This window comes from Ceratotherium simum, chromosome 22 (assembly GCF_057802395.1).
Source record: "Ceratotherium simum simum isolate JZ-2026a chromosome 22, ASM5780239v1, whole genome shotgun sequence".
Taxonomy (NCBI): domain Eukaryota; kingdom Metazoa; phylum Chordata; class Mammalia; order Perissodactyla; family Rhinocerotidae; genus Ceratotherium; species Ceratotherium simum.
The window spans coordinates 38,185,124-38,210,685 of NC_141921.1; the positions used below are offsets into that span (position 1 = coordinate 38,185,124).

The 25,562-nt window shown below is 56.7% G+C and overlaps 1 protein-coding gene across 1 annotated transcript in view; it reads right to left on the bottom strand.

Annotated features, from left to right (window-relative positions):
* Positions 1-282: 282 nt before the first annotated feature.
* PADI1 (peptidyl arginine deiminase 1) overlaps positions 283-25,562 on the bottom strand; it is a 36,908-nt gene continuing 11,628 nt past the window's right edge. Inside the window, exons 2-16 of the mRNA XM_004425633.3 lie at positions 20,536-20,716; positions 19,258-19,330; positions 18,554-18,615; positions 17,092-17,209; positions 16,839-16,964; positions 15,082-15,254; positions 14,831-14,934; positions 13,658-13,781; positions 13,110-13,217; positions 10,941-11,092; positions 6,505-6,649; positions 5,592-5,685; positions 4,457-4,536; positions 3,547-3,672; positions 283-1,354 (exon numbers count right to left, since the gene is read on the bottom strand). Of these exons, the coding sequence (XP_004425690.2) occupies positions 1,121-1,354; positions 3,547-3,672; positions 4,457-4,536; positions 5,592-5,685; positions 6,505-6,649; positions 10,941-11,092; positions 13,110-13,217; positions 13,658-13,781; positions 14,831-14,934; positions 15,082-15,254; positions 16,839-16,964; positions 17,092-17,209; positions 18,554-18,615; positions 19,258-19,330; positions 20,536-20,716 (1,900 nt within the window). The 3' untranslated portion in view covers positions 283-1,120. The remainder of the gene's footprint in view (positions 1,355-3,546; positions 3,673-4,456; positions 4,537-5,591; positions 5,686-6,504; positions 6,650-10,940; positions 11,093-13,109; positions 13,218-13,657; positions 13,782-14,830; positions 14,935-15,081; positions 15,255-16,838; positions 16,965-17,091; positions 17,210-18,553; positions 18,616-19,257; positions 19,331-20,535; positions 20,717-25,562) is intronic.

The window sequence follows — 25,562 nt, forward strand, 5'->3', positions numbered from 1 at the left end:
CCGGGGTCAGGCTATTAACCCCTGTGGCAGCTCCGTCTTCCCTTCTGTGGGAGGGGACAGGCCTGCCACGGGGTTTACTCACAGGCGAAACCCAAGCTACATGCAGGGTCTCCGGGTTGCTGAGAGAGACCGCGCCAGCCTTCCCCTCCCACTGCCTGCAGAGCGAAGGGGAATAATTAAAGACTATTACAGGAAATTAAACCCCACCTTCAGAGATAAGCTAATGGCCCCCACCCTCTTCTAACGTCTGGGCCCCACCCCCTGCTACAGGAACCCCCTTCACATCCAGAGTCCAAAATCCAATGCCCAGGAGGCTAGGACGCAGGAGCCAGCCCCAGCTTCATCCTCGTGCCTCGGCTTTCTCTGCCCTCCTGGCCTCCTCTCCTCCTGCCCGGCTCCCAACGCCCGCCCTCCTCAGGCCTCATTTTGGCCTCCCAGTGTTTGTAAGCGGGAAGCAGCCAGCACTCGTAATTAGAGGCTTTCCAAACAGGTAACAAGCACCCTTCTGAGGACAGAGTCAGGTACTAAGGGTTTGTGTTGCCTTTCCTTTTTAAACAGGCCCCCAGACGCGGGGTTTTTCTGTCCTTGTTCGCCTGCATAAAGACGGCTGAGGGCTGCTGGGAGGTCACAGCCTGGGGTCCCCCGCAGGGGAAGGTAGCTGGTGGAGAAAGACGGTGCCTCATGTCCCCTTCCTGGTCTACAAGAGCCACCAGTGGCCTAGACCCAGGGCCCTCACCCCAGAGTCCAGGCTCTCTGGGCCCCATTCCTGGTGCAAACGTGGAGTGTCAGAACAGACGGGGAGCAGTTCAAAGTGGGGCACCTGCAGAGGCCACGCCGACCATGTCGATCTTTTCCAGAAGCTCCGGGCGTAGTGGATGGGGCAGAGGAGAGGGAAGAACGAGGGCGGTCCTTCTCAGGCTGGGTAGACCACTCCAGAGGCGAGGATGTGCCGTGTCCATCCCTGTGTCCCGGTGCCCTCGGTGGCCAGCACGTTTGCAGGCACTCGGGGGGAAGTGCCTGAGGCTCCCCCAAGAGGATGGAGGCCAGGTGGAGGTTCCTCGCCCTCCCCTGGGCGGGGGTCCCTGGCAGGTGGGCGGAGAGGAGGCGGGTGGGGACGGGCTCAGGGCACCATGTTCCACCACTTGAAGGAGAAGGGCTGCCGGCGCACGTTGGTGCCGCAGTGCACCTCCCCGAGCAGCTTGTGGTAGGACAAGTAGTCGTCGATGAAGGTGCAGTGGAGGCCCAGCGGCTCCAGCAGGGACCGCACCTTCTCCTCCAGGCAGCAGCGGCCGTCGATGACGGGCCCGAAGGGCTTGGGGATGCCCAGGTGCTTGCCTAAGACCACCATGTTGACCTGTAGGAGAGAGAGGGCAAGAGGGAGGCCCGGCTGGCTGGAGACGCTCTACACATGGGGGCCCCTCGTGGGCCCTGGCTCAGGCAGACCCACCCCCAGGGCCTGTCCCATCCTCGCCAGCATCCCTGGGCTGCCAGGGCTGGGGCTCGCTCCAGAATGAGGGTCTATGGAAGCAGAGGAGAAGTAGATTCACAGTTGGAAGAGAGGATTAGTACCAGGTAGGGCTGCCAGTATGTAATATACATGGCAACTTTATATGAATTAAAGTCACCCATGCCTCCAATATTTTCTTCCATCTATCAGAAAATTGTCATATTATAACAACTTCTTTAGAATAAGATTTTACCATCATCTGCCAGAAACGTGTATAACAAATGCACACATCTACAAAGTCTACAGTGTGAATGTCCTCATAGGTGTGGTGCACTTGTGCAGTATACAGCTTGCTCAACTGTCCCTGGAAGCCCTGATCATGGTTTCCATTTATTGAGCATTGTCTATGTACCAGATATATCATCACTAAACCTCACAGCCTCCCTCTGAGGCCGTGGCTTGGACAGGTTAAGAAACATGGTGAAGGCCACACAGCCAGAGAAGGGGGAGACTAAAGTTTGCTTTGGGTCTGACTCATGCCAAAACCCGTGCTCTTTATACTCTGCCAGAGTGTAGCACTGTGGTGCCTGGGGGGCTGAGGAGCTGGGGCTGGGTGCCCTTGGGGGGCACGTGGGTTTATCTCCGGTGGCCCTCTGCTTCCCTGGCTGGGGGACCTAATGGTGGGGAAGGGAAGTCTCCCTGGTGCAGGGTGTGGAGGTTCCTTAGAGGAAACCTCAGCCCCGGATTGATGGCCAGAGCAGCTGCCCTTGGTCTTCAAAGGAGACGTTTCGGACTCCCTGTCTGGAGGGTGGGGCTGGGTCATCTGGGTGTGACGTGGGCTGCCCTGGACGCTGTGCCCTCACACACTCCATGCCTTCAAATCTGCCCTGCGAGGCCATCCAGGCTGACGCCAACACGAAGCTGGAGGGTCCCGTGGGGTCAGTCCCATGGCCTCGGCCGTGAGCTACCTAGTCGCCCACTGATGGGCCAGAACATGCTAGGGTGGGAGCAGGGCGTGCAGAGGGACAAAGGGCGGGGAGAGGAGCCAGAAGCCGGATTCAGGACCATCGCCAGCCCAGGCCTGCTTCCTCCTGGATGAGGACTCAGGAGACTGGAGGCCGGCCCACTCACTCGCTGGGGGACCTCAGGCAAGTCAACCACCCTCCTCTGAGGGCCTCAGTTTCCCCATCTGTTAACCCCCAAAGAGGGGGTTAACTGTGAGTTCCCTAAGGGCCCTTCCAGTTAGGTCATACTGGGATCCTCTAGCAGGGCCTGGGCTGGGACTGGGAGATTCCCACAGAGGGGTGTGTGGTGGGGAGGAGGCTTCCAGCAGCTGGGGCCACGCCCACAGCCCCAGGAGGACTGACTAAAATCATGGGTTCCGGCCCAGGGCCTCCCCCGACCCTCAGCCAGAACCAGAGCCATGTCGCCCCTTAGAGCTTCACTGTCCAGTACAGTAGCCGCTAGCCACGTGGTTGCTGCACCCCCGCGTCCTTTCCCAAGGGTAATGGGCACCTTGACCAGGACTGATAGCATCGCTCAGGCCCCTCCCAGGGCCAAGCCGTGAGATCACAAGCTGCTCATCTTCCTGTCAGCTGCCTGAGTTAATGACAGCCAGGGAGACAGCCGCCACCTGCCCCACCTGCCCGACTCAGGAGCCCCACCGGGGAGCAGGGCGCGCCGCTGAGGCCCAGAAACGGAAGCCCGAAACTTTTGGAACCAAACCATGCTTCCTTTTTCCATTTGGGAAAAAGAAAAGGCCTTAGTTGTGGGGGCCTGTCCTGTGCCCTGTAGGATGTTTAGCAGCATCCCGGGCCTCCACCCACTAGATGCCAGGAGCACCCCCGCTGTGGTGGCAATCCAAATGCCCTGGGGGGAGGGGCATAATCGCCCCGGTGGAGGCCCACTGATGGCGATGTTCTAAATCTGCACAAAAAGCAAACAAACAGTGGGGAGGGCTGCAGGGCCCGCCCAGCCTCTGGGCCAGGCTGCCCTCGGCCAGGGAGTGCTTCTCCTCTGGGAGCCCAGCTATCCCCCAGCAGGCCCCTGCCAGGCCCCCCGGGACGGGAAATGGCCCATCCTCCCTCCAGAGCACTCACCATGTCGGGGAAGGAGGCTTCTGCGTAGCAGCCCTTCAGGGAGAAGAGCTGGGGGATGTCGATGATGTCCTGCTCCGTCAGGCCCAGCTCCCGCTTCAGCACCTCCCGGTTCCAGTCGATGCAGCTCTGGGGCGGGAGGGGAGCCAGGGATCAGGAAGGATCTAACGCTCGCCGAGCCCCCACTGTGTGCCGGGCCCTGCGCAGAGCCCCCTGTAGCTCCTTGGGTCCTCACAAAAGCTTTGTGCCATTGCTACCCCCGGAGGGGGAAACAGAGGCTCAAGTGACCTGTACGAGGGCACAGAGCCAGGAAGTGGCAGAGCTGGGGTTTGGACCCGGGCAGTTTCTGGTTCTAAAAGTGCTCGTGGCTACACGACACTGTCCCATCTCAGCGTGGCTTACGCTCCTGCCCATCTCAGCAACCTAGGAGAAAGTGCCAGCACCGCTGGGGAGCAGCTAAGGGCCTCCCTCCTCCCATTTACTGAGCACAGACTCTGCACCCGGCACTGCACTGGGCAGCAGCCCTGCCCCCTCATGAGACCTCCTTCTACCCGTTCTCCTCACCGGACTCCCACCCACCCCAGCCCTCACCCCCACAGGGTCCCATTTCTCCACCACACTCTCTCATCTCACCAGACTTCTCAGGGGAGATCTCAGTTTTGCTTCCACGGAAACCAATCATTTCCCCAGAGCAGGGCAAGACCTCCCTCATCAGACTGGCATGGCTGTGTCTCTTCCATCAGACTGTGGGTTCCCAAGGGCGGAGGCTCTACCCTACCCACAAGTCTCAGCAGCCTCCAGGACAGTCAGATGCCCAGGGCTGAACCCCTCACCTGTCCCCCAGCAGTTCCTGGGGCTGCTTCTCTCTGGAGGGTGGGGGACCCCAAGAGCGGGCAGCAGCCCCGCCCCTCACCTGTACGTGGAGACTGTCCTTCTTGAGGCGTCTGTCTGCCAGCATCTCATTAATGCTTCTCTTTGCCTGGTGCTTCAGCCCTGCAGGAGAAAGAAGACAGGACGGGGGCTCAGGGAGCACCACTGGGGCCTCCCCGAGTCTGGGGCTGCACAATCCAGGCCAGGATTTTCCTCCCACTCAATGCCAGGGTCTGAAGCTGGGGTGGAGGAAGCCCAAGACCTGGAGCCCTGGTGGGACCAGGCTCTGGCTGTAAGTAAATCCTGGTGATGGATCACAGATTCTTTGGGAAGGGACTCCTGGGCTCAGGGCCTAATAATTACAGTAAAGCTACCATTATTGAACACCTGCCATGCTCTGGGCCCTCTACTGAATTTTTTATTAACCTTTAAAACAATGCTAGGTGGGGTTAACTATCACTCCAATTCAGAGAAGGGGAAACCTAGGCACTGAGAGGTTCAGAACACCTTTCATCTCACAGCCAGCAACTGTTGATCAGGATTTGAATTCAGGTCTATCTGGGCCAAAGGCTATGCCACATCCCTCCCAATGCTCCGTTTCTCAGGTGAGAGCACTAAGGTCTGTGGTGGGGAGGGGGAGGTGCTCAACGGGGCCACCAGGTCCTTGGAGGGTCTGTCATTTCCTGGAGGAGGATCCACAGAGGGGCCCTGACCGCCGACCCTGCCTCTGCTGAGCCCCTGGCCCCGCTGCGCCCTGCTGCATAGCCCTGGGCCAGCGGCTTCTCCTCTCTGAGCCTGTTTCCTCCTCCGTGAAAAGGGAGAAGGGAATGGGGGGGACACCCCACGAGCAGGACGTGGAAGTGCCTGGCACACACCAGCTTGTGGGAGTGCCCATGGCCTCCTGTTCCCCTCCTCTCCTGGGGTGGGGCCAGGAACCGCCCACTGTACGAGGAGGTCACCCCTTGGGTGCCTGGGGTGATCATCTCAGCTTCCCATCCCAGGCCCAAGAGAGGGAGAGCCCTCGTCCTTAGCTCCCACGGAGGGTGTCGGGAGAATTAGCGATGTCGGGCTCTGAGCTGAGAGATGTGCAGACAAAGGCCTGTAAACACGGCACTGTCATGAGAGGGCTGGCAATGAGGGGGCATGGTCCCCACGGGATGACCGGGTCATGGGCTCACCATCAAACTGGGCCGCGTCCCCGTAGCCCTGCTCTTTCTTCTCCTGGAACAGTCGGAGGCAAGCGCTGGGGCTAGCCAGGAGCAGCCGGAAGCCCTGCACAGAGGGAGGGAGAATGGCTCAGTGGACAGGTGCCCCCTAGATGCGGGAGACCCCAAACTCAGGAGGGGCCAGACCGCGCATGGGAGCCCTCTCCCCCTCAATCCCACCCACCAGCCACAAAGAACTAGCTGCAATTCCCCCAATCCTCCAAGCTGATTCACAGCTCCAGGCCTTTGTCCACGCTGTTCCCCCTGCCTGGAGGCCCTTCCCCACCTTGAGCACAGGGAACTCAGCCTCCCCTCCCAGGCGGCTTGCTCACTGGGGACCCTGGCCTCCCCGGCCACAACCGTGAGGCGGTCAAGCCGCGTGGTTAGCATGCTGGTCCAGAGCCCACTGTCTGGGTGTGAAGCTTCCCCTACCACCCGCAGGCTATGTGACCTCGGGTGAGTTAATTGCCCTTCTGAGCCTCATCTGTTTCCTCATCTGGAAAATGGGGGCAATGATAGTAGTACCCACTTCATGGGGTTGTTGGAGGATTAAATGAATTAAAACATGTACACACAGTAGGTGCTTAGTCAGTGTTACCAGTTATCACCAGGGTCATGCTTAGGTCTGGGCTGAGGGGTTTGGATCAGTGCAAACACCAGTGAGAATGAGTGTATAAGTTGTAAGCGAATGAGTGTCCTCCTGAGCTGAACTCTGACCTCCTCCAGGAAGCCCCCCTGATTAACACCACCTGGCCCCAAGGGTGCCCCAACTCCAAGCTCACTATGGGCACAGGTGGTGAGCTGGTTCCAGGTGGCTTTGCCCTGTCCCATCCCATCAGGTCACAGAGGGGCAGAGGTGGTTCAGGCAGGGGGAGAGGGGATGTACCTTCTGGTCTGAGGCGGGCACGAAGCTCAGGAACTCGTCCACGTGGCCCACGGAGAGCCAGTCGGAGTAGAGCTCCACGGGCGCCTGCACCTGCTGGGCGCTCAGGAAGTCGCGCACCACCCTGGCCATGCGCCTCCCGCCGGACCTGGTGCCCCGGGGAGGGAGAGAGCGGCCGTCACCTCGGGCCTCCTGTGCGCTGGTTCCCTGCAGGCCCTTCTCGAGCTCCCGCCCCCTGTTCAAGCCCCACGACAACCCTCTGAATGGGTCCTCTGTTGTCCCCATTTCCCGGCCCCAGCCCCAGGTGCTCCCAGGAACTCACTGTCCATCCTGAACATCATCCCAGAGAGTCCATCCCTCCCTCACCCTGAAGCATCCTCCCCAAGGCCAGGAAGGCCTTGACTGCCCTTCTCCCAAAAAAAGAGTCACAGGACTCCACTCGCCCCCCGGAACTGGAACCTCTCACCTCACATCCCCGGACTCAGCGAGGTGGACTCTTTACCCAGGGCACCCAGCCTTTTGTTCAAAATTGACCGGGACCGTGAGCCCCTCGCTCAGTCCAGTGTTTTCCCAAAGTGTGGGGGCTGGACCAGCTGGGGTCAGAATCGGGGCTTGTTTAAAATGAGCGTTTCCTGACATTCTCCACATCTCAGAGTCTTTGAGGATGTGGCGCATCGAGGATGTGGAATCTGCACTTTGACAAGCATCCCAGCTGATTCGTGCGCGAGAGAACCTCTGCCCCGGGCATCCCGTGCTCAGCGCTGGCTGTCTGAGCCCCAGCTGCTCCTGAATGCGGGCTGGGCATTTTCAGACCACTGTTTATCAGCAGAGGGAGGGGAGGAGGGCGGGACTGAGGTGGCCCAGACCAGGGAGCGGGAGCGGGAGCTGGTGTCCTGGAGCTGTGGGAGGAGACTGTGCATGCGGGACTCTGCCTTAGGTAGAGCCGTGTCCCCATTTCACAGATGAGGCCGCTGAGGCCTAGAAAGTTCAAGGGGGTGACTTGCCCAAAGTCAGAACAGTGTTATACTCTGGGCATTCTCCACCTTTCCCTGGCACACAAAACCATGTGCGAACACACACACGTTTACTCTCTGTATAGAGATTTTTTTCAATATGTTTTACAACAAAGGGCTCACATTTCTTGTCCTTGCTTATTTGCCTTAGGGACACATCATGGACGAGTTCCCTGGCCCACATCCAATCTGGTGGTTCTACCTTGAACAGAACACAGTCCAGCCCTTCCTTCCCGTCCTCCTCTGCCACCACCTGGCTAGCAACACCTCACCTGAACAATCCCAGTGGCTTGTCCCTTTCCCCCTCTCTCTGCTTTCACCGTTGCTCCCCTGCAGTCTAAGCAGAGGGAGCCTTTTAAACATGTCAGATCATGTCCCTCCTCTGGTCAAAACCCTCACAGCACTCCCATCTCACTCACCGTAACTGCAAAGTCCTCACAGTGACCCGCATGGCCCCTCCCAATCCCTACGACCCCCTCCTGCCACTCTCCTCTTCATTCCCTCAGTTTCCACCATGCTGGTCTCCTCACTGTCCCTTGAACCTACCAGGCACATCCCTGCCTCAGGGCCTTTGCACTTGCTGTTCTCTCTACCAGGAATTGTTGCCCACTCCCCATATCCCCACGGCTCACTCCCTCACTTTCCCCAGGTTTGACTCAAATGTCACCTTCTTTATTTATGAGGCCTTTGAAAATTGCAACAATCTTCTTCCCAGCTTCATTTTTCTCTACAGCAGTTGGTACTATTTGGCATACTTGATATCTTATTGATCATCTGGCATCCCTCTAGAATGTAAGCTCCAGGAGGACCTGGGTTCACTGCTGTATCCCCTGCACCTCTTACCTAATAGAGGCTCGAAAAATATTTGTGAATGATATTGACGCTTTTGAACAGCTGTCTAACGTCCAGGGTCTATGTGACTCGAATACGTCACAGACGAAGACTAGAAGCGAGCCTTGACAAGCAGTGACACACAACAACACTGATTCGATTTTGGGGATGGGATCGTGGAAAATATTTTTCTAGTCTTTCTGTTATTTTAATATAGAGCCTGCAATTTTAAAAGACTTCTTAAAAACAGTGAGATGGTGGAGAAGAGCTGGGCTTCAGAAATTGTTCGTGAGCAGAAAGTGGCAGGAATCAGAAACACGTAAGGTTGAGGAAGGGGCCGAGTCCTCTGCCTGGAGGCCGGGGCATGGACCAGGTGACTCCAGCCCTGGGAGGCGTCGGATCTGGTCTCTGAGTCACATCAAAGCCGCCACCAGGAGGCACAATTGCTCAAACATCGTGTTAAACGTGAGGAGCAGAACGTGGAGAACCCAAGATAGCAGAGAATGGACGGGGCCTTTGTTGAGCACCTACTGTGTGCCTGCCTGAGGCTCCTCACACTAAGTATCTTGTTGAATCCGCATGAGAACCCTATGATAGCACAAAGAACAGGTCCAGGTCATGATCTGAACTCTGCCCTGCCGAGCTCTCTGACCTCATCCTCCCCCATGCCCCTCCTTGCTCACTCTGCTCCAGCCGCACCGGCCTCCTTGCTGTTCCTCTAGTGTCTCTGTCACACTCCTGCCTCAGGGCCTTTGTACTGGCTGTTTCCACTCCCTTGCACACTTGCCTCCCCAAAAACCACATCTTTTAACTCCCTCATTTCCTTCAGGGCTTTGTTTAAATGTCAGCTTCTCACCAAGGCTTCCTTTATCTAAAATGCCATAGTATTTACTTATTTATTATGTTTGCTTACTGTCTGTTTCTCCCTGCTAGAGTGTATGTAGGTTGTCTGTTTTGTTCACTGCTGGGATCAGAAGCCAAGATGGGAACACAGGACAGTGCCTGGTGTTAAATTTTAGTTTGGGGCTCAAGGAGGAGACCTGGACTCTGACTATACCACTGACTTGCTGTGTGGTCCTAAGTGGTAGCTGCCCCTCTCTGACCGCCAGGGCCCCACCTGTCCACCAAGGGCCTTCTTCCTGGTTTTCAACCCCATGGCTGATGGAGTGGGGCTCAGCTGCACCAAAGACCCCACACGTTCCCATCCTGGGTCCTTGCTCTGAGCCTGGGAGCTTCTAGAACATTTCTTTCACCCCCAGCACCGGGCCCCAGGCCTGGCGTAAGGGAAGTCTCAATAAATCCTTATTGAATTGGTAAACGAATGCGCGAATGAGTGCATTCACTTCACTTTTCTCAGCCTCAGCTTCCTCGTCCGTCGAATGGGGATAACAGTCCCCACCTCACAGGGCGGTGGTAAGAATAACAGAGGTAACCTGGCAAAGCGTTCTGCTCGTGGCACACGGTGGGTGATCAGTAACTTTTGTCCAGTGTTCGAGCCAGGACTCGAACCCAAGTCCACCTGATTCTAAAGCCTGTGCTGCCAGGCCCCTCCCCACAGAATAACTGCCCGGAGGCCCCGAGGCCCTTCCGCCCCCGGGGCTGGGGGTGGAATCCAGCCCCACAGTAGCAGCTGGGCGTGAGTCACCAGCAAGGTGAGCACATTCCTCTTGCCCTGGCCAACCTCAGCCCCAGGCACCCAGCCCAGGCACCCAGCTACATACCTGGGGTTGGTGCCAGGAGCCCTCGCCTCACCTGACCCAGAGCCCTGAGGCCACCAGGGTCACCACTTGAGGTTGGGTGACCCTCCCAGGGCTGCCTGGCTGCTCTGGGTCCAAGACCAGGTGGTCAGCCAGGGCTTGGGGGACAAGCTGGGGCATGCCTGGGCTCCATGCCAACCCCACACAAATGAGAAGGTGGCCTCCGGTACTGTGGCAGGCATAATCTCAGGCAGGAAGCCGGGGACCCCACCAGGATACCTGGCCGCACACCCCATTCTTTGGTTGCCTGGAGGCGGGGTGGGGACCCGTCCAGCGGGATTTAGCCGACACTGTCACCTGTCTGCACACTAAATCCTAAATACCTTGTTTCCTGCCTGATGACAGCTATCCCGGGTGGGACCCACTGAGTCACCTCTGTCACCCCGGTATCCTGACCAGCCACTCGCTCACCTGCAGCCACCTGGTGCCTCTGGGCCCTTTCAAGCTGTTGCTAGGACTGCAGCTGTTTGGGGAGAAGTCAACAGGTCCATCTCCTACCTCTTCTCCAGGTGGCACATCACCTCCCCAGCTCTTCTGATTTTTCAAAAGAACCAGACATCTGGTTACATGAGACCTCCTGAGATAGATATATAAAATGTTGGTGACTAATTAAGCTCATAAAATACCAGGCAGGCCAAAAGACCGTGGGCCACTGGTTGTGAGTTTTCTCCTAAGATTCTGGGACCTTTAAAATCTAAGATTCTAGGACTCTGAGTCTTTGATTCTAGGCTTCCACGTGGGGAATTAAGGCCACTTCTCAGACTGGACAGCTGTGTTCGTGGAGATGGAGTTGGAGGGTCCCCCAGGCCCCCCGCCACCCTCCACCCTGGCCTCTCACTTGGGGAAGTTGCTGCCGATGAGGATCCGGCCCAGGGGATACTCCTTGCCGCCCACCGTCACCGGCGGGCTGACATCGAGGTTGCCGAAGGAGTCGAGGCCGGAGGCGCCAGACAACAGGATCTCCCTGGTGACATATCCAAAGTCAGGACCCTAGGGGAGGACCGGCAAGACCCCCCCCGAAGGAGGGGTCAGTTAGGAAGGAAGAGACAGCTCTTGGTGGGGGGCGGGTGATGCCAGGGGACCCCCCCCCGAAAAACAACCTCTATCCACTTTCCCAAACCCCCCGTTCTCTGAGCACCGTGCAATTAAAGTCCCCGCCAATAACAGAACAATAACTAGAAAATCCCCAAATATTGGGAAATTAGGCAACACGCTTCTAAAGAACCCACAGGTCAAAGAAGAAATCAAAGTGGAAATTAGACAGTATTTTGAAGGGAAAGGTAATAAAAATACAGCACATTAAAACTTGTGGGATGCTAGTGAAGCTGCACGTCCAAGGAATTTCTGTCGCTCTAAACACATATATCAGGAAGAAAAAGAGTTGAAACATCGTAGCTTCCGTTTCCAGCTAGGAAAAGAATGGCGAATTAAACTGAAAAAAAGTAGAAGGAAGGAAAAATAATTGAAGAGATATTTGCATGCCCATGTTCACAGCAGCATTACGCACAATCGCCAAGACATGGAAACAACCCGAGTGACCACTGACTGATGAATGGATAAAGAGGATGTGGCGTATATATATACAATGGAATACTACTCAGCCATAAAAAAGAAGGAAATCCCGCCATTTGTAACAACGTGGATGGACCTTGAGGGCATTATGCTAAGGAAATAAGTCAGAGAAAGACAAATACTGTATGATCTCACTTATATGTGGAATACGAATTTTTTTAAAAACCGAAGTCATACATACAGATAACAGATTGGTGGTTGCCAGGGGCAGAGGGTGGGGAGTGGGTGAAGGGGGTCAAAAGGTACAAGCTTCCAGTTATGAGATAAATAAGTCCTGGGGATGTAATGCACAGCATGGGGACTATAATTAATGATACTGTATTGTTTGTCTGAAAGTTGCTAAGAGAGTAGATCTTAAAAGTTCTCATCACAAGACAAAAATGTGTAACCATGTGTGGTGATGGATGTTAACTAGACTTAGCATGGTGATCATCTCACAGTGTATACCTACATCGAATTGTTACACTGTACACCTGAAACTAATATAATGTTATATGTAAATTATATCTCAATTAAAAAAAAAGTAGAAGGAAGGAAATGATGAAGATAAGAGCAGAAATCAGTGAAAAATGCTCCGACCAGGTCAAGCCCAGGGCTTGGGGTCATTGTCACCTGCGCTGGGACTCGTCCCTGACCCCTCCAGGCTGGGGTGAAAGCCCGCAAGCTCCCGGACTTCCCCATCGCAGCCCCTACCCGGACACTGGCATTGTCCAGGCGGTGGGGGAGTGGGAATCGGTAAACAGGCAGAGATGGTGAGCTTCGAGACCCAGGCCCACCTTGAAAGGCAGTTTAGCTTAGTGGTTAAGCGCAGGGGCTGGGGAGGCAGCCCCTCTGGTTTTGCATCTTGATGCCACCACTAACTAGCTGCGTGGCCTTGGGGGAGTTACTTAACCTCTCTGAGCCTCAGTAAAGAAGGAATAATAATAGCAGTTATCCATAACAGTGCTACGTGGATTAAATGAGCAACCGTGTCACTCCAGGGGGAGTGCCTGGGAGTCAGCACACAGATGCTGGAGCTGCTCTGGTGGCCCTTCTGTGCATAAGAGGCAGTGGAGTGCCTGGCACACAGTAGGTCTTCAGAAAGCATTTGTTACCTGAAGAGAGGCCCCAGCTCATAAAAGTAAGAGCCATGAGGAGCATTCCCTCCAAAAGGCAGTTTGGTCTCCCCAGGGCGGACCCCTCTGTTGAATCCCCCTTGGAGGAGAAGCTCCCCCCTCACCCCAACCCTCCCCCAGGAAGACTTTGCTGGCCTGCCCTTCCCTATGGGGGCAATTTGTATGTGATTTGCATATCGTTTACATATTCTGTGGATCCCACCAGATCCCACCGCCTGTGTCCTTTTGCCCCCTTAAAGGACCAGGACCAGGCAAGACTGATGGGGGGTCCTACAGGAGGAGCCACCCAAAGGTTCCCCACTCTGCCCTTTGCCACATACCAGGATCCTCTCATAGGGGAAGTCCTTCAGGCCTCTGTCTCGGGGGGAGTCAAAGACCACCGGGAAGGATTTGTGAGGGGCCTCGATGTAGCCAAACTCCATCTCGTCCTGGGAGGGAGAGGAAAGGACCACAGTGACCTCCTCTGTGCGTGTGGTTTTCAGAACGGGGGATGCCCCAGGCCTGGGGCGGCGGGGGTGCCGCAGATCCTCCCCAAGACCTGGGGAGGGGGCCAGGGTGAGGAGGAGGTGGAAGTGAGGCCTCTTGGGACCTCAGCCGGAAGCGGGTTCTGTCTGGGACCAGAGCATCTGGGGGGAAGCGAGAGAGACCAGGTGATGCAGGCAGCAGGGAAGCGTTCCCTTAAGCCGCATGGCACCCCCGCCCCCCGCCGAGTCCCGATCCCCAGGCTGGCCTGGCTTCTCTCGGGAGAGGGAGACTGAGGTCCTCTGGGAACCCGTGCAGGCCCCCTACTCAAAGCCGGGCTGAAGGAGGGCGGCTCAGGCCCCCCCGGGCGGCCCGCACTCTTTGCAGGGTCTGCTCCCACACCCACCTGGATCCAGCGGTCATTTCGATTTTCAATCCAAGGGCAGATGATCAGCTTGCAGTTGGCTTTCAGTGCCAGGTCAGACACATCACCCAGAAATTTGTCATTTGAGCCATGAGAGTCTATCACTCTGCAAAACACATGGAGAGGGAGCATGACAATGACCTCTGACTGTGGCCTTGGCCTCAGGGCCCGGAGGTGGGGGCATGGCTGGGGGCGCCTTGATCTGGTCTGTGCTGGGCCCTGTGTGACCCTTGCGGACAGGGGTTCAAACACAGTCCCTGCCCTAGAGAGGCTCGTGGGCTAATGACACAGACAGATACGTCCCCAGATCACATCAGGTGGCAGATCCAAGGTGAGGGGCCAGCCAAGGGCCCAGAGGCAGGACACCGAGGCCAGCAGGGGCAGCCCTGGAGGAGGTGACCTGGGGACTGAATCTCACTGGTTAAGGTGGTAGTGAGGGGGCAGGTAGCCCCGTCTACTCCTGTCCCGCACAACTGGCCTAAAGAGAGGAGTCAGGGTGGGGTTGTGAGCAAGAAGAAAGAAAGAATTCCCTTCTGAACACCTGCACGCACCTGGACCCAGGTGAGCAGAGCAAACCTGTTTGGCCACACCCTTCCCGGCCTTTTGACTTATGTTCCACGTCAACTGTGGTCTGACCTCTGATCCAGGAGCCTGGAGTGGCCATGTCAGTCGAGCCTCACCCGGCCATCAAGGGGCCTGACAAGGATTCTGAGAGATGACAGAAGGACCGGGGACCTGGGCTGGGCCAGGGCTCACAGAGGATCCTGGAGGCTGGTTGCCGTGTTCTCTGCAGGCCCAGGAGCACCCCCACGTCAGGGCTGGGCTAGGTCTCCTGCAGCCACCAGCAGCCTGAACAGGGCCTGGTCCCATGGCCCAAGCTAAACCCGAGATGCTCCGAGGCTGCTGCAAGCAGGACAGGGCAGGGGCAGGGGCCCTGGAGCCTGAGCCAGTGACCTCGGGTGGGGCCTTAGCTGCTCGGGGCAGGGAGGGGACAGGCCTAAGCAGCCCGCTGCTGTCCTGCACCTGGCCCGTGCCGTGGGTGCCCTCCATGAATCCGTCTGGTCTGAGTGAGGGGCCAGCCCCAGACCCAGTGTTCTCCTCCTGACTCTAGGAGTCCAGAGATGGTGGGAGAGCCGCGGGGAGGTGAGGCCTCACCTGCACACATACAGCTCCAGGGGGGGCTGGGTGTTGGGGGTCATGATCCAGGGAGCCACGCGGAAGGCCACGCTGTCTGTGAAGAGGGGCACCTCAGGCAGGGTCTGGGGGGAAAATGAGGACTCAGTGGGCCCTGCAGGGAGCCCCATCAGGCCTCAAGACCCCCAGCCCCCAGCCTGCCCAGCCCTGGAGCCTCCAAACTGGTCCCCCAAGCCCTCCGCCCGCATCCCAGCCCCCAACACTGTACATACCCTGGTGTCCACCAGGCTGACGCTGAGGGAGACCAGCCCCAGGAAATTAGCGTCGGGGAAGGTGAGCCCCTCCACGTAGAAGCTGATCTGCCGCTCCCCCGCCTGCCGCTTGACTTCGTAGGACCGACGCTGGGGCCCCAGCACTTGCTTGTAGTCTGAGAGGGAATTGCCACCTAGGGGGAACCAGTGTCAGGGGACAGTGCTGGAACAGGGGTGTGTGGCTGTGAGGACAGGAGGACAGGAAACCTGAGGACGGGAATCCAGGGGCAGAGCCACTTTCGTGTTAGATCTACTTGGGCTCCTCTCCAGCTCTGCTGTGTGCAAGCTGTGTGACCTTGGCTCAGTGACTCAACCTCTCTGAGCCTCAGTTCCTCATCTGTAAAATGGGCTAAATTACATATCTCACGAGGTTGGTGTAAGCTTTAAACCAGATAAGGAGATAAAAGCAGCTGGCATGAAAGGTGAAAAAAACCCAAAATATCCATCAATGGATGAATGGATAAACAAAATGTGGTATATCCATACAATGGAATATTATTCATCCATAAAAAGGAATAAAGTATTGATACATGCTACAACATGGATGAACCTTAAAAACATTACAAGTGAAAGAAGCCAGATACAAAAGGCCACGTATACTATGATTCCATTTATATGAAATGTCCAAAATAGGCAAATCCGTAGGGACAGAAAGCAGATTAGTGGTTGCCTAGGGCTGGGGGGGGCGGGGGATGGGAGGGACTGACAGTGGAGACAGGGATGTATTTGGGGGAAGATGAAAATGTCTTGGAACTAGATAGAGGTGGTGGTTGCACAACATTGAGAACGTACTCGACGCCACTGAACTGTTCACTTTAAAATGGTTAATTTTATGTTATGTGAATTTCACCTCCATTTATTTTAAAAACCGCCTGGCACGTAGCAGTTCTGCCCAGCCCTCTTCCCTCCTCCCTGAGGGCTTCTGGGAAATGTCACCCCGGCACGTTCTCGGTCACAGCAGGAAAGGCTGTGAGTTCACTCACTGGGACTTTGCATGTGTTCTGGTATCACAGTGAGCATCTTCAAGTCAGGCCTCTGCCCGAACTTCCACCATCCGTGCACGGGAAGGAACCTTCTAGCTCCTGCCAGACTGCTTCCGCCAGAACAACAAGTTCTGGGTCAGTTTGAACAGAGGAGGGTGAAGAGGAAGGAGTAAGGGGCAGGAGAAGCCTCTTGGTATTTATAAAAATGAGTGAGGGCACCTGAGGGTTAAGCATCGGTATATTTTTTTTAAGCCACAGACTTTGATGAATAAAATCTCTGGCAGAGCAGCCGGGATCTGAGAGCAGACCTGGACCTCAGCTTCTCTGTTCCTGCCCCCGCCTCACCCAGCCTGGCAGTGCTTGGCCTGCCTCGGGGGCCCATTCCACGCTGAAGGACCAGAGGGTGGGGGCAAGGCGGGCAGTAGACAGAGGAGGGGTTTGGCGCTCAAGAAACCCGGGTTTGAATGCCTGCTCCACCCCCAGCTGGTTTTGTGAGCTTAAGACAGTGAATTCGTGCATCCAAGCCTCAGTTTCCCCCTCTGTAAAATAGGACTAGTTTTCGAACCTCCCTCTCAGGTGATGTGTTGTGTGCTGATGGGGTGGCCAATTGCCAGCTGTAGTGAGATTATGAAAAAATGGTGGAAGGAAGGGAGAGAAGCGGGTAAGAGAAGAAAGAGAGAGCTCGGGAGGCCGAGGATGGAGCGGGGAGGGAAGACGCCCCGCCAGGCCACTCACCCCTAGCACAGAAGACCCGCACTCTCTTGGCATCAGAAAACGGCACGTTCAAGACCAGCTTGTGGCTGTCGAAGAGCTTGTCTGGGCCGTCACAGCTCAGCACCATCGGGGACATGTCCTGCAGGTCTGGAGAGAGTGGCACCCGTGAGATGATCCTCCCTCCACCCCACCGACAGGCCCCCCCACCCCCCCAGCTTTCTACCGCCCCACACCATCACCCTGGACTACCCCACACACCCCTTCTGTCACTCACCATCCAGCGACATCAGCTGCCTGTTGGCGAGGTCGAGCCCCCTAGACCTGGGACTATCTCGGTCACAGTTCACCAGCAGGACAGCCCCATAGCCCTCAGGGCCCCAGCGCCAGGTTTTCTGTGGCAGACAAGTGGCTTTGGGGTCAGTGGGACCCAGGGGGCTCTGGGAAGGAGGTGTGGACGTGGCTAGGGCGGGCCGCTTTGTTAACTTGGAGACTTTTGTATTCTGAGTTTGCTTAAAGACTTAAAGAGGGATCATAGATTTGGGGACTGGAGCTCCAAGCCTCTAGACCCAGAGCCGCCCCAGTCTTGTGCAGTGAACAACCTGTGCAACCATATACACCCAACTACCACACTGGAAGAGGAAGGGTGATGTCACCATACCTAGAAATGGCCTTCACCAGCCTGCTGAGCTTTGGCCCTGCCTGGGGGACAGAGGCTGCCTTGCCCTGACGTTGATGGGGCTGCAGAATCCCTGGGAGACTCTCCCCACTCCAGCGCTCTCCTGGGGCCTGGCCCACAGGCATCTCTGATGTCCACTCACAGTCCTGAGGGCCCCACAAGGAGGTCTGAGCTCAGAGCTGGACCTTCCCTCTGTGATTGCAGCTCTCCCCGCCGCGCCTCCACTTTGTGCCCACCAGACCCTGCAAAGCAGGGCTCACTTTCCCCATTTCATGGAAGAGGGAAGAAAGGCTCTGGGAAGTGAGCCCCAAGTCACATAGCTGGGATTCCAACTCAGGTCTGGGGGACTGCACAGGGCCACTGCTAACCTATGTGGCACTCTCATCCACCCCACTGGGTAAATGCTGCCCTGCACCAGGGACCAAGACGTGATTTGTATCATAGCCCCCACTCACCACTTTGTACAGTGAACAACCTGCACAGCCACCCATGGCAGCCCTGCCCCATCTTGTCCTCAAAGCCTTGTGATCCAGGCTTCATCTCTGGGGTCTTTCCCTAAAAACTATACCTTCTACCCCTCCCAGGACAGCTTCCAGATACTTCCTGTGTGGTAACGCCTTGAGCCCACCCCAGTCTCCTCCTCATTCTTCAGGATCTGACTGGGGCCACCCACCCAGCCTCTTCTACCAGAAGCCTTATCTTCTCCTAGCCTTCATTCAGTCACCCAACGACCTTTAATGAAGCACCTACCACGTTTGAGGGTCCAAATACAGCCCAGGTGATAGAAAAGGCACCAAGGGAAAGAACCCATCCCAATTCCAAGGTGGCACAAGAGAGACTCAGAGAGGGCAACCTGTTTTACAGGAGTCACACAGCACATCGCTCACACGGTGTAAGTTAATGCCCACTCGTGCCAATTTGGCAGTTCCCAAGATGGGTTTCCTACACTGTTGGATACCACAGACCCTAGGAATCTGTCACCCTTCTGGAGGACTACCCCAGGACCATCCCCAGGTTGCCTGTCAACCCTGCCATCCGGGGGTAGCCAGGAGATTCTCACCTTGTCACCTTGGCTCCTCTTCACCTTGCCCGTGCGGCCCGTGTCGACGTCGAGGGAGATGTCTGAAAAGGGATGGAGAGGGGCTGCCAGGGGCTCCCCAGTCCCATCTTCACACCCATCGTGTCCAGGGAGGGGCAAGCTCTGCCCCCCGAGCCCATGAGAGCAGAAGCCCTGTTCCGGGGACCACGCCCCAGCCCGGGAGCCCTTGTGGCATCTCCCTGGGGTTCTGCGTGCTGGTGGGACCCAGGTCTTCGGCTCTCGAGTTTCCTGCTCATCTACTTGAGCTGAACTGCTAGCTCTCGGTGGCCCTGACCCTGGTGGTTGGGGTCTAGGCCTGAGCTTCTAGGTGCTGGTTCCGCAGTTCCCGGGGCCCTGGCCACAGGGGTGCATGGCTCTCCCACGTTTAGCGATGAGTCTTGGCGTTCCCGTGAGCATGGCAGGCGGGACTCCGGATGAAAGAGGCCTACTGTGGGTCTAGCTGTTGACCCACAGGCAGTGCAGTTTCTAGATTCTTGTGGCCCTCAGTGTTGCCGGGTCCCCATCCCCGGGTTCTAGAGTGGATGGAAGCTCTCTGAAGAAGCCAAGCTCCTTGATAGTGGAGGAAGCTGGCCATGGGCCTTGCACTGGGGGGCTCACCTAAGACCCTCAAACGGCCAACATGGAGAGGAGGGAAGACACACGGAGAGCCAGGGAGGGGCACTTACCGACGCCCGTGAGGTGGAGCACGCTGTGGCCCAGGGCGTCGCCCTCGTGCTCCCCGAAGTAGGAGACCTTCACCTGTGGGGACATCATCAGCCCTAAGCCAGCACGGCCCCTTCAGAGATGGCAGTGACGGGGGGTGGGTGCGTCCCGCACCCCCCACAGCCCTGTTTGGAGGCGGGGGAGGCAGGGGACCCCCAGGTCCTCCCCGCTGCTGAAGGTCCCAGACTCATGGGCTCCCAGCTGGGACTCGGAGCTGCCTTCTCCAGCTGGAGAGGCTGTGGACGCCTCCCTGGCTTCCAGGGCTGGGCTGAGGAGCAAGGAAGGCTGGGTGGGGTGGGGCGGATCCCAGAGGAGCAGCTGGATCCTGGGACTCCATGGGGATGTCAGAAAGAAAGAAAGGGAAGGGGCAGCTGTCGCCATTGACTTAGGCAAGTTCCTTAACTTTCTGGGCCTCTGTTTCTTCGTCTACAAAATGGGAACAATGACCCCCCACACACACACAATAACAGCCAGTGGTCACGGAGCTTTTCCCGTGGTCCAGAACCCATGCCAATTGCTCCACCCAGGCCATCTCAGTGAGCCCCCAGGACGGCCCCAGTAGACCGGCCTGTTCATAATGAGGCCACTGGGGGCCCTGCCTGCAGGCCCGGAGCCAGTAAGCAGAGGAGGTGGGATCTGAGCCCATGGCGGGCTCCAGGGCCCCTGCTCTCAACGCTGCACAGTCCCCGCCTCTTCCCTGCCAGGGGAGAAAGGGCCGAGTCAAGGAATCACTGGGTCACTGTGTGTCGTGGGTGCCTGGGGGGAGCGAGGAGGGTGTGATCTGTGCAGGAGAAGGCTTCCTTCTTCCTTAGGTATGAAAGACATACACACCCAGGGATGTACGCGTGTCTGCGTGCGAGCGTGTGTGTGCACGGGGCGTTGCTATGGAGTCCTGTCTACGTGAGAGCGGGGGGCTTCTCTTGTGGGGTCTGTGTGTAGGTTGAGAACAGGGATTAACGTGGGGTGTTTGTGAATTTGAGGGGGTGTGGGCAGCTGTGTCTTTACGGGAGTATTCATTCGTGTGTGTATATGCGATGCTGCGGTGTTGGGTGGGTTTGCGAGTTAGGTGTCTGTGGAGTTGTATCAGGGTGTGTTGTGTGGATGTAGGTGTCAAAAGCTTGTGGGGTTTGGTGGAGTGGGGGTGATATACGAATGGGGGCATGCTTTGGGGGAGGCTCTTAGCTTGGGTGGGGGTGGGGTGGGGAGGTGCAGCCCCTTACTGTGGGGAAGTGGCCTCTTACCTTGAGATCATTTACGTCCTTACTGGCTGTGTCCACGGATACAATCACATCCACGCTGGCGTCCAGGGGCCAGCGGGCCTGGCCTGTTGGCACTGTCACCTGCTCTGGGTCGTAGGCCACGAAGACCCTCACCCCGGAGCTCTCAGAGACCCCAAAGGTCTCGGCACCCTTGGGCACATCACTGGCAGAGAAAAGAGAGACGCAAGGGTGCAGGGGCTCAGGAGAGAGACCACAGTGGGGTCGTGGGCTGGGGCTGCCAGGCGAGGCACACAGCACCCTCCAGCAGCTGGATTGGGGAGCGGCGGGGGTGGGGCTGCCACTGGCCAGGAGACCAGCCTGGCTGGGCACCGGGCAGCCTGGGCTCCGTCCCAGCTCTCCACTGATTCCCCTGTGACCCACCGTGGGCACATCATCCCCCAGCCTCAGTCTCCCCATCTGTAACATGAGGGGGTTGGAGCAGAGCCATGGCTGTTGAACTTGGTTTGAGTGGCAGAGCCCTCTCCGCAGACCTCACGTGGATCCCGGGACAGAAGACAGACAAAAGAGGGAGGATGGGGGGGAGGGGGCCGAGCCACGGGATTTACCCCCTCCACTCCAACAGCACCCCAAGGCTGCAGAGAGCAGAGACACAAACCTCTGGACACTCCCACCCCACCTGATGGCCTCCCCCTCAGATACTTCCAAATCCTCTAACCCAACAGGAAATCCATTTGGCCGACCACTTCTCACCACCTCCATTGCCATCCCCGCCCCCTAGAGGCTGGGCATCACTGGTCTCCCTAGGCCCACCTGTGCCCCCCAAGTCTGTTCCGCACACAGCACAATGAAGTCAGATTGTGTTGTTCCTTGGCTCAAAGGCAGGGGTTCCCTTCATGCTTGGTAAAAGGCAGAGTCCCCACAGTGGCATACGAGGCCCCTCCTGATCTGCCGTTGCCACCTCCCTGACCTCCTCCTCCCCACTCACTCCCCTTCGCCACTCTGCTCCAGCCATGCTGACCTTCCTACTGTTCCATGAAGCTGCCGGTCTGCCCTGCCTCAGGGCCTTTGCACTGGCTGTTTCCTCTGCCTAGAATGCTCTTCTCCCAGATATCCACAACGCGTATTCCTTTACCCTCTTCAGGGCTCTGCTTAAATGTCACCTTCTCAAGGAGCTTCCCCTCACTCCATTTAAAGTTGCCCCTTACTCCCACCTCTCCTCCACTCTCCCTCTCCCTCTTCCTCTGCTCTGATGCTTAATCATGCTGTTACTGACCATCTTTCCTAGATGGTCAGCTCCTCGAGGGCAGCGAGTTTTGTTTGATTTGCTCAGTGCTGTATCTCAGCACCTATAACGGGGTCTGCCCGTAGTGGGTGCTCAGAAACACTTGTTAAGTGAATAAATGGACTCCGTTTCCCCTCTCCTGCAGGGGGATTCAGGCCCGTCTGTACCCAGTGGAGATATAGAACTTGACTCCTGCGAGGACCCAGTGCAACTGCTCCCCATCCACCTGATACCCCACATCCCCCTGACACCTCAGAGCACTGGGCTCCAGAAAGGAGAGTCGGGAAGCCCTCAGTCTGCCGGGTCCCAGCCTGGGGCACTCGTCTCTGGGCCTCCACGCCACTCCTCACACCGCCAGCTCCTCCAGGCCACAAGTAAGCAGGGGCCAGCTTTCCTGGGCCATAGACTGGAGGGGGGCTCTGCAAACTTGGGCGACAGGGCCCCCAGAGCTGAGTCAACAGGGCCTCTGGGGGCGATCTTGACCTTCTTCCTCCCCTGGACTCTCGGTGCCAGGCACTGGGTTGGGCCCCAGGCTTCCACGAGGCCCTTGGCCACGTGGAGCTGACATCCTAGAGGGGAGTCGGACGAGGGAACTACATGTCAGTGTTTCTTCCTCCCCTATGTGTCAGGGTTCCCCACTGCCATGCCCCAGGGCAGAGCCATCAGCCTCAGGGCTGCCACCCAAGGTCAAGTTCACTTACAGACGCCCACCCGACAGCAAAGATGCCAAGGCCAGAAGGCTCCTTTGAAATATCCTCCTGCCTCCATCCTTTCCTGGACCCCTGAGAACCCACCCAAATATTAAACCTCTGGAGAAACCATATCCTAACCCCACCACGGTCACTCTGTCCCCATCAAACAGCTGCCTGCATTGACAACGGTGACGGGGGTCGTAGTTACGATGATCCCAAGTCCTACTCAGTGCCTGGCTCTGATGCTCGCCACAGTCCCGCAAGCCACTTATTATTCCCCTAGTTTTACAGTTGAGGCTGGGGTGGAGAGGACCCCCGAGCCCCGCAGGCTGCTGGCAAGACCCACCTACCCCACCCCACACTCACAACCTTACCATCCTGGTGAGCCACGAGACATTCAGGAGTCCTCCCATCTTACATGCCCTTCGTCATTGCTTAATCAGTTACCGGAGGAACCCAAGTCTCCGGGACTCTCATCCCCCAATCAGACCCCATCTCTCATCTTCCCCACTCCCGGTCAATCTCATCCTCCCCTACTCACCTTCAATCTCATCCTCCCCACTCTCCTTCAATCTCATCCTCCCCACTCTCCTTCAATCTCATCCTCCCCACTCTCCTTCAATCTCATCCTCCCCACTCTCCTTCAATCTCATCCTCCCCACTCTCCTTCAATCTCATCCTCCCCACTCTCCTTCAATCTCATCCTCCCCACTCTCCTTCAATCTCATCCTCCCCACTCCCGGCCAATCTCATCCTCCCCCACTCTCCTTCAATCTCATCCTCCCCACTCTCCTTCAATCTCATCCTCTGCACTCCCGGCCAATCTCATCCTCCCCACTCCTGGCCAATCTCATCCTCCACACTCCTGGCCAATCTCATCCTCCGCACTCCCGGCCAATCTCATGCACCATCATCTGCACGGTGCTTCAACCATGTCTCAGAGAGATTCCTTGACCTGGGCTCTGTACAGACCTGCACCTCGCAGTGGGCATGGTCTCCCCTGCAGCCCTCTCAGCTGTGGGTTTCTCCCTCACTCCCCGCCACCACTGGGCCCGAGGTGGGCAGGGGTCCCACTTGCTCCTCAATGTCATGTCCAGATCATCGTCGTTCTGTCCTTGTTCCTTGAGGGTGCCGGTTCCTGCCTCTGTCTCCAGTGCTGCTGTCACCACTTTTTATTTCAATAGCCACGTGGGTGACGTGCCAGCATCCTAGCCCCTCAGTCCCTTGACCTGCTCTCTTCCAGTGACCCTGTCCTCTGCCCGGGCTCAGCCACCCTCTCGCCTGGACAGACCCTAGACTTTGTCGTTGTCAGGAACTACACCCACTACAAACTCCCCTGTTAGCACCCCCTCTGATGCCACCTCCTAACCTGCCAGCTCACTCCTTCTAGCACACCAGCTCTACCAAGCCTTCAACCCCACCGGGACCTGCACCCACTGAAGGCTGAGCCCTCTCTACCCCCTTCTCGCCAGCTGGCACCCCTTCCTGTTCTCTCTTCCCTTCACCTGGCTTAGATTCTGTAAACCCTCCCTCGACTCTCAACTCCTTTGGCCATCTTTCCCTCCGCCATGCTGCCTAAGCAAAGCTCCAGCCACAGTTAAATCCTCTTCTCCACCCACTCTACACCTGCACCCACTTAGACTCGTGACCACTGACCTCAAGTGACCCGTGGCACTGACTGGCAGTCTTACAACATTTCTGGGTGCTTTTTTCTCTTTCACAGTCCTAGAAAACCATTCCAAACCTTCTCCTCTCTCCGGAAACCTCCCTCGCCTCCTCCCCCTCCTCACCCAGAGCTGATAACCTACCTCTTCCCACCGCTTCATCTGCCAGCCCACCTGCCTGTGAGCCCGCATCCACGCTGCCCTCCTGGGACAACGGATGTGCGGCCCCAATCCTCCCTGGGTGCGCTTTCCCTACTCGAGTGTCACCTGGCCTTGCCCCTGCTCGCTCTCCATCACCAAGCACACAGATACGCTGTCAATATCACCCATCCTGAAAATTCACCCTCCCTGGGCCGTCCACCCCCGCATTTCTTCAGCTCCCTTTATAGGAAAACTCCTCAGGAGTCGTGTGTCCTTGCTGCCCAATCCTTTCTTCCCGTTGTCTCCCCACCGCGCCATCAAAACCACTCTGCTACCAAATCCAAAAGGCCTTTCTCTTCTTCCTCTCTTGGTGGCCTGTCAGAGACCTTGACCCAGATGGTCAACTGTCCTTCCTGAAACACTTTCCCACTTGGGCCCTGGGACACAAGCCTCCTCCGCTCTCCTCTCACGCCCCTGGCTGTCCCCTCTGCCACTTCCCTTCCACGCTCTGCCCTCCTAACTCCGGAGTACCCCGGGCAGTGGAGCGCTGGCAAAGGTCTAACAGCCAGCGGTTGGGGAGATGGGGGGGTGCATATACAGCATGCAATACACAGATAATAGTACAGTATATAGTACTCTTGATTGTAAAATTTGTTGTCAGTTCCATAGAGCCCGCTGATTCTTACAGAATGCCTCTCTTGTAACTGTGGCCAACCCAATTGCAACTCAACCACAATTCCACAAACGGAGTTCAGCGCAATCTGCTAATTCTTTCCTCCAGTAAATTGATTGTCACTAAATCTGATACATGACGTGAATGTTGATTGATCTTTTCGTTCATGTTCAAGAATAAGATGAAAGTGAAACAAGGAAGATGCCAAACTTCACTCCTTCAGTGATGTGAGCAACTTCTTTGCTGAGTCCGATAACACTGGAAGAAAACTTTTTGTGCTTATCACAATGTAACAGCCATAGACACAACACACTTTTAAGATTAATCAGTGTTATTAACCTTTTCTCCATCACTTTCTTAGTCTAGACGATCGATAAACAATAAATGGAGTCATGATTTGTAGCACTGGCCGATTTCCATGGTGTAAATGCTCCCACTATGGTCAATTTCGGGTTACCATTGCAACGTCATTGAACTTGGAGTTGCCGAGAGATGCACAGCAGCTCCCTAGGATATAACTGTTTCTACCACACAGAGGTAAATGATCTCCAGAGCATAGGTAATGGTAGAATGTAGTAAAATAATTAGGAAGTGAT